The sequence below is a fragment of the Helianthus annuus genome, chromosome 9 (genome assembly GCF_002127325.2).
Source record: "Helianthus annuus cultivar XRQ/B chromosome 9, HanXRQr2.0-SUNRISE, whole genome shotgun sequence".
NCBI classification, from domain to species: Eukaryota; Viridiplantae; Streptophyta; class Magnoliopsida; order Asterales; family Asteraceae; genus Helianthus; species Helianthus annuus.
The window spans coordinates 44,215,107-44,222,878 of NC_035441.2; the positions used below are offsets into that span (position 1 = coordinate 44,215,107).

Below are 7,772 nucleotides of genomic sequence, written 5' to 3' on the forward strand. Positions count from 1 at the left end.
ATCCGGTGCTTATGCGAGACGGGCAGGGTATGCATTTGTCTTGTTGTGCTATTATGTTCCTATTTTTTGCTTGCTTACATCTTTTGTTTGTTTTGCAGTTATGTCAGCCCTTGATTTTATTAAGAGTGATGACACTTTCGATGCTGTATTTGGGGATGCTGCGGCCACACCTAGTGAAGATGTAGTTGTTAGGGGATCTGAGCATAGGTTCGAGGGTTCTGGCTATGTGAATGTTCCAAATGTTAAAGGTTTCACGAAGGTTCAGGGTTCCAAGGTTTCTGTTCATCAGTCAAACCGTCGTTTGAAAGGTGCTGATCAACCTTCTGGCTCGGAGGCCATTGATATTAGTGATGACATTGAGGTTTCTACGAAGCAGGTTACTGAGGGTGGTGTGGAGAAGGGTAAGGAAAAAGAGTTGGTTGTTTCTGGGAAGAAGAAAAAGTTGGTTAAGAAAGTTGCTACTCTTGCTATCCAGGGTTCATCGGGCAAAAGCGTTGAAAGCTTGGAGGAGCCTAAAGCTGAAGAGGTTTATGTTCCTAGCTGGGGTGCGAAGGTTAGGGATAGTTTTAAGGACCCTACCATTTGTGCAGATGTGTTGGCTCATTTTGCTCCCCCTGGTGTCCCTCTAAGATGGAGGCTGATCATTTCATTTCGAGGTTGATGTTAAGTTCCTGCAACCCTTCGGCCCTGTTGGCTGAGGGTGTTACATGTTTTATGAAAGGCATGCAGGAGTATGAGGAAGCTACCAAGAAGAAGGATAAAATGAAGGCCTCCATGGCTGCATTGAAGAAGGAGGTTGAGGGGTTTTCTAAAAAGGAGGAGGCTTGGGTGAAGAAGGTTGGAGAGTTGACAAGGAGACATGAGATTGAGATGAATGATCTCAAGAAAAGTTTTGAAGCTGATAAGTTAAAGTTGAAGGCTGATAGGGAAGCCTTAGATGTGCAAAAGAAAGCCTTTGACGAAGAGAAGGAAGGCTTGAAGGCTTCGGTTGTTCAAGCCACTAGCGATAATCAGTGGCTCATTGAGCGAGGCTTTCACCAGGTTGTCACTAGGTTGTCACCTATCTCCTTCATTCCAATGAATTCAATTATGCTCTTGGAGAGGTCTACACCAAACTGCTGAACTTGGGGAAACATCAGGGCCTTATTGCTGGTTTTAAACTTCACGAGTCTGGTCAGGCCTTAGAATAGTCTCCCATGTTTCGTCCTGAAGCTTCCAGGGTTTTTAAGGAGTCTGTTCAGCAGATGGAGAGGTTGACTTACCCATATGTAAGTCAAGTTGCAACTTGTTTTGGTAAACCTCTTTCTGTCATACATGAGTTGAAACTGGCTGGGCTAAATGAGAAGGTTTGTGCTGAGGTGCTTGATTCCCTTTCCAAGAAGCGTTCTCGTTCGGGGGATAGTGAGGAGACCTTTTCAGAAGATCCCGATGCTTCCAAGGATGCAAGCCTCGAAGCTTCAGCAGTTGGTGATGATGGTGGTTCGAAGTCAAAGAAGGCAAAGAAGGCCAAAAAATGGTAAGGCTGGCAGTTCTAGGGCCTCTAAGCCTCTTGCTGATGTTTGAACAATATTCGTAGCTTTCTTAGCATCCTAAAACAATTTCATGGTCTGTAGTTTCTATAAAACAATTTAGATTTTGCAGAAACTCTTAAGGTTTATGTTGATGATTGTTAGCCTTAATGGCTATTTGAACAATTTCCATGTTTACAAACCGTTAAGGTTTTGGTTATGACTTGCTTGAATATTTGGAAGCCTTTAGGGCTTCTTATGTTATGCTATTATCCTTCTACTACTTGCCTTGTGTTGTGATTGTTAAATGCAGCTATATATTTTTTAAGGCAGCTTTGTTGGATACTTGTAGCTTGAAGCCTTCGAGGCTTCTAGCTGTTGCTTGTCCTTCATGACTTGGTGCTTTACTTTGTATTTTTGGTTTCGAGTTGTATACAACCTTTTATTGTTTTGTTGTTGTTTTGCTCCTTCAATTATTTTTATGTTTATGGAATTGTCTTTGTTGGGTTTGTGTTGTCTTTATGTTTTTTATACCTTGAAGGGTTCAGTGCTGCAGTCACTTAGCCTTAGTATTTTTAACAAGAAGACATAACACCTATCCTATCTACCACTTTCCTTGGTTTGATTTTGGTTTGTAAGCCTGTTGATAATGATTTGTTTTCTAGAAGTTTTACAAGGCTTAAGGAACATTTGGTGAAGGCTGCTCAGACCCGTCTATGAGACAAGTTTGTTTTTTGATAATTTTATAAGTCTTATGGAGTTGTATTTATTTAAGAACTCACCCCTTATATAGGTTCATTCAACCCTTGAACCTATTGAGTGATGTGGCCTGGGAGCTCATCCCCTTACATGGCCCTTGCCATGGAGTTTTTTGCCAGGTTCTCAACCTGATTTTAGGATAGAAAGACAAATTTGATAAAACATCATCATTCATTCAAGAGATATTGTTTTATAAAAAGGGAGCATGGGACAACTCTTGAAATACAAACTAAACTTTCTTAATCAGACATGGAACCTTTTAAGGGTCTTTCCATTCTAGTGTCTGGGAAGCTTTTTACCCTCCGCGTCGGCCAGTTTATAGGATCCACCTTTGTGGGCTTCAAGGATTGTGTATGGCCCTTCCCAATTTGGGCTAAGTTTTCCTTGGTTCTCTTTTTTACTAGCCTCATTGTTTCTAAGTACGAGGTCTCCTGGCTTGAAGCGTTCATGCTTGACTCTTTTGTTGTAATAAGCTTCCATTTTTTTGTTTGTAGTTGGCTTCTTGAATGGCAGCTTGATCGCGTGTTTCTTCGAGGAGTTGCAAGTTCAACATGGTCTCTTTGTTGTTTGCTTCGGGATCCATATTGAGTGTTCTTTGAGTCACAACTCCTATTTCAACTGGAATCACAGCTTCTGATCTGAACACCAAGCTGTAAGGTGTTCTTTTGTGGCTTGTTTTTTCCGTTGTTCTTATAGCCCATAGGACGTTTGGTAACTCTTCGAGCCAATTGTTTTCATGCCTTCCCAATCTGGTCTTGATTCCTTCAACAATGCTCTGATTCATTCTTTCAACTTGGCCATTGGATTGTGGGTATGCAATTGAGCTGAATACCTGAGTTATCCTGAATTCTTTGCACCAAGTGCTAAAAGGCTTCTCAGCAAATTGTTTCCCATTATCCGTGACCAACACTCCTGGCAGCCCAAAACGACAAATGATGTTTTCCCAAACGAAGTCAATGACTTATTTGCCTGTGATTTTTGCAAGTGGTTTGACTTCAGGCCACTTGGTAAAGTAATCTATGGCCACCAATAAAAATTTTACTCCACCCTTGGCTAGTGGGAATGGACCAACAATATCCATTCCCCATTTGTGAAATGGCCAGGCTGAAGATATCGGGACAAGATCGTGTTTGGGGCTCTTGGGCACCGGTGCATGTATTTGACAAGCTTCACATTTTCTTAATTGTTCGGTGGTGTCTCGGTGCATGGAAGGCCAAAAATACCCGAGATTCATTAGTTTAGCAACCACCGTCCTTGCTCCAAAATGAGCTCCACATATCCCCTCATGAACCTCTTTGACCAGGTACTGGCTTTGTTTCGTGCCAACACATCTCAGTAATGGTGCAAGGTAACCTTTTTGTAGAGGATCTCACCTTGCAACACATACTGCCTAGATTTGATTTTAACCCTTTCAGCCTCTATTTGGTCACCAGGTAACTCACCGTTTTTGAGGAATTTCTTGATAGGAGTCATTCAATTGGGACCTTCCTTCGGTGATTACATCTTGAACCTCCAATTCTTGAATTGAGGGATTTTCAACACCTCCACCAATACCTTTTTTGTAAGATGGGCAAAGGTGTGGGAGGCAAGTTTGCTCAAGGCATCTGCTCTCTTGTTTTGAGATCTTGGGACTTGTTTGATGGTACATGCTTAGAACGTGTTCATCAATTCCTTAGACTTTTCTTTATATCTCTTCATGTTGGGCTCTTTTGAAACATAATTGTCATTGACTTGGCTTGACACAAGCAACGAGTCTGTGAAGGCTTGAAGCTTTTGAACCTTCATTTCCTTGGCTATCCTCAACCCAGCTATCAATGCTTCGTATTCAACTTCAATGTTTGTGGTCTGGAATTCAAGTCGAAGAGCGTATGTAAATTCTAGACCTTCAGGGTTGATAAAAATGAGCCCAGCCCCTGACCCTTCAACGCTTGAAGCTCCATCGGTAAAGAGCTTCCAGGCTTCAGGGTCAGAAGGTTCAGCGGTAGTTGTATTAACTTCCGTGACGGCTTGCTTTGAGACTTCCACAATGAAGTCGGCCAAGACTTGGGCTTTAATGGCTTTTCTTGGAACATAGGTGATTTTGTGCTCAACCACTTCCACAGCCCATTTGGCCAAGCGTCCTGAATATTCTGGTTTTTCAAGCACGCTCTTGATGGGTTGGTCGGTGACCACTTGTATAGGGTGTGCTTGGAAATACCTTCGAAGCCTTCTAGCCGTTTGAACTAGGGCTAGAGCAAGTTTTTCCAGAGGAGGATACTTGATTTCTGCCAATTTTAAAGTTTTGCTGAAGAAATAGACGGGTACCTAAACTTTGTCTCGTTCGATGGTTAAAACCGTGCTTATTGCTTCTTCAGCAACTGAGAGGTAGACAGAGATCAGCTCTCCTGTTTCCGGGGCTGCAATATCAGGAAGTGAAGCCTGGTGTTGCTTCATCTAGTTGAAAGCTTCTTCTGCTTCTTCAGTCCACTTGAAATCTTTTTTTTTTCAGAACACCCTTTAAGCGTTTTATAGAAGGGTAAAGATTTTTCAGCTAGTTTTGAGGTAAAACGCTTCAGAGCTGCAAGCTTTCCATTCAGACTTTCCACTTCCTTTTTGCTTGTGGGGGCTTGGTTTCAAGAACGGCTTTGACTTTGTTTGGATTGGCCTTTATACTTTGTTTTCCCACAATATGCCCCAGAAATTTCCCTTCTTCAAACCTAAACGAACATTTTTCGGGGTTGAGATTTATGTTGACCTTCCTTAGGTTTTGGAAAGTTTCTTGTATGTTGTCAAGCATTTGGAATTCTGTTTTGCTTTTGATTACCAAATCGTCGACATATGCTTCCATGTTTCTTCCAATTTCGCTAGCAAGAGCTTTGTTAACTAGGCTTTGGTAAGTTGCACCCATATTCTTGAGGCCAAAAGGCATCTTTTGATAGCAAAAATACCCTTGTCCGTGTGATAAGCGGTCTTCTCTTCAACCTCTTCTTTCATAAGGATTTGATGGTAACCCTTGTAGGCATCAAGGAAACACTTGAAAGGGTAACCAGTGAGAGAGTCAACCTTGAGATCAATCTCCGGTAAAGGGTAGCAATCTTTTAGACAAGCCTTGTTCAAGTCCTTGAAGTCGATGCACATTCTCCAAGAGTTGTCGGGTTTTCGAACCATGACTGGGTTTGCAACCCAAGAGTGATACTTGACTTCCCGGAGAATTCCAGCCGGAACAAGTTTTTCAACTTCTTGGCATGCTACCAAGCTTCTCTCAGGGGCCAGACTTCATTTTTTTGGACAACAGGCTTGATATCAGGTGGTATCTTTAGCTCATGTTCAGCGATGCTTCGAGGGATACCCGTCATGTCCTCCAGGCACCAAGCAAAGACATCACTATAATGTACCAGCAGTTTTTCCAGGTATGAGAGGGTTTCTTGAGAGAGGCTTGTATTAACCCTTATCCTTTGTTCAGGATATTTGGGGTTTATGATCAGCCCTTGCTTAGCGCTTTCATTCTTTGAACTTTCCCCTTCAACCATGTAGGCCTCTTGAGTGGGTTAAAGGGTTGCAATCCCTCTCTCGGTAGGAAACTTCACCGTGCCATGACTAACTGAAATAACCATGTAGAATGAACATTGCCCGGCCTCCCTATGATGACATCATAGTTGGAAGGTATGTTGATAACCACGAAGGTGAGAGGTTGAACTCTTTCCATCTTGCCTTCACTGAAACGAACATCAAGGGTTAGTTGCCCCAAAGGCTTGAGGGGTATGTCGGCAATACTACCTTTTATAGAGGTTCCGGACGGTTGAAGCTTTGAATGTTCCTTATTGCTCAAACGATTGAAGAGCTTTTCAAACATGATTTTGGTAGCTGCACCAGTGTCTATGTAGGCTTGCTTGTCTTCAGTGTACCCACAGTTTCTTCGACTACCAAGGGGCTTGAGAGTGAATCCTTCTCCGAAGGTGGGTAGCAGACACACTGAAGCTCCGAAGCTTCCAACCGTTGTCGTTTGTGGGAAACCTTTTCATCGAAATCCACCATGTTAACCTCCTTTCTTTTACCTTTGGCTATCTTGTCCCTCACCCCTTTCACCAAGTGGGCTAGTTCCCCGGACTTGACAGTCTCCTCAATTCTCTTTTTGAGTTGAAAGCAGTCGTTAGTATGGTGACCCTTTTCCTCATGAAATTCACGGAACTGGGTGGAATTTTCATTCCTTTTACTCTTGGGTAGAGGTCGAGGAGGTCGGAAGCTTTGTTTCACTTCTTCTATAGCAAGGATCTCATGTGGGGTTTTTGTAAGAGCTGTAAAGTTGGTGGTCTTCTCCCTGCTTGGAGGGTTCCGACATTCAAGCCTTCGTTGCTCTGAACGTCTGGGGCGCCTATCATAGGGATGAAAATTCCCTTTCTTTCTAGCGGGGCTGTTACCTCACCAACTAGATCCCCTTTTTCTCTGCTCCTTTATGTCTACAACCTCCTCTCCTCTGATATGGGCTTCAGCCCTTTCAAGAGCTTCTTCCAAGGTCTTGGGTAGGGACTTGTTGAAATCCCTTGTAAGGTATTTAGAGGTAACGGCGTTCATAAAACCGCCGACTCTCATCTTTTCATCTGCCCCCACATACGTTACACCTTGCTTTTTATACCTTTCTATGAACTCTCGAAGGCTCTCGTCATCTCTTTGTTTTATCTGGAAAATCACCATGGCATCTTTAACGTACCGCCTTTGCTGTGAGAAATTAGCTAGAAACCCTTTGCTCAGGTCATCGAAGCTTCGAACGCTTCTGGCTGGTAAATCGTTGAACCATATTCTGGCTGACCCTATGAGGGTCTGCATGAACATGAGGCAACATTCAGCGATTGACCATTTCTCGATCCTAGCAGCACCAGTAGAGATCTGGAGGTGATCCTATGGATCTTCAGTTCCGTCATATGTCTTGATATGGGACGACATCTTGATTTTTGTTTGGAAATCATAATTGGCGATTTTCTTTGTGAAGCATTACAGATTGCTTGGTTTATATGGCTTGGCCAAATCCTCTTCCACCCTTGCACCTGTGTTGTTGTTGCTGTTCCCTTGGGTGGCCAGCACCTGATTGATGAAGTGCTGCCAAGGGAAGTTGACCATCATCTGAGCCATTGTTAGGATCTGAGTTTGATTTTGATTGTGTTTTACGTTTGAATAAAGATGAAGATGAATGAGTTGTGCAGTGGAATTAAGATGGAAGTAAACTTTTCACAATCTAACAGGAGAAATGCTTTTAACATACAAGTTTAACAATGAACCGAAAGATTGAATTTAATTTCAACAACGATTAAAATATGCAAGTATGCAACAAACTCCCCCTCAGCCCAAGCTCACAGTATTTGTTCGTGCAGGAAGAAGATGGTGAAAGAGCTAAATAGAACAGTACATAGCACTGTTCTATTTATAGGCACGAGCAAACCACTGAAGCATCTAAGCTGTCGTCACCATGAAAGTGACATCTAACCTCCTAACAAACTCTAACATCTGACCTATACAAACACTGCTATGATA

The 7,772-nt window shown here is 42.7% G+C and overlaps 1 protein-coding gene across 1 annotated transcript; it reads right to left on the minus strand.

The window, feature by feature from the left end:
* Positions 1–6,122: 6,122 nt before the first annotated feature.
* Positions 6,123–7,070, minus strand: LOC118481711. Its single transcript, XM_035976920.1, has 2 exons — positions 6,670–7,070; positions 6,123–6,618 (listed from the first exon to the last, which is right to left on the minus strand). The coding sequence occupies exons 1-2, from the start codon at positions 7,068–7,070 to the stop codon at positions 6,123–6,125; spliced, it is 897 nt and encodes a 298-aa protein (XP_035832813.1).
* Between the last annotated feature and the right edge of the window lie 702 nt (positions 7,071–7,772).

Coding starts and splice junctions, on each gene's coding strand:
- LOC118481711 (XM_035976920.1), bottom strand. CDS start 7,070: ATGCAGACCCTCATAGGGTCAGCCAGAATATGGTTCAACGATTTACCA. Junction 6,619..6,669: donor AGAAAAAGGGGATCTAGTTG/GTGAGGTAACAG, acceptor TCCCTATGATAG/GCGCCCCAGACGTTCAGAGC.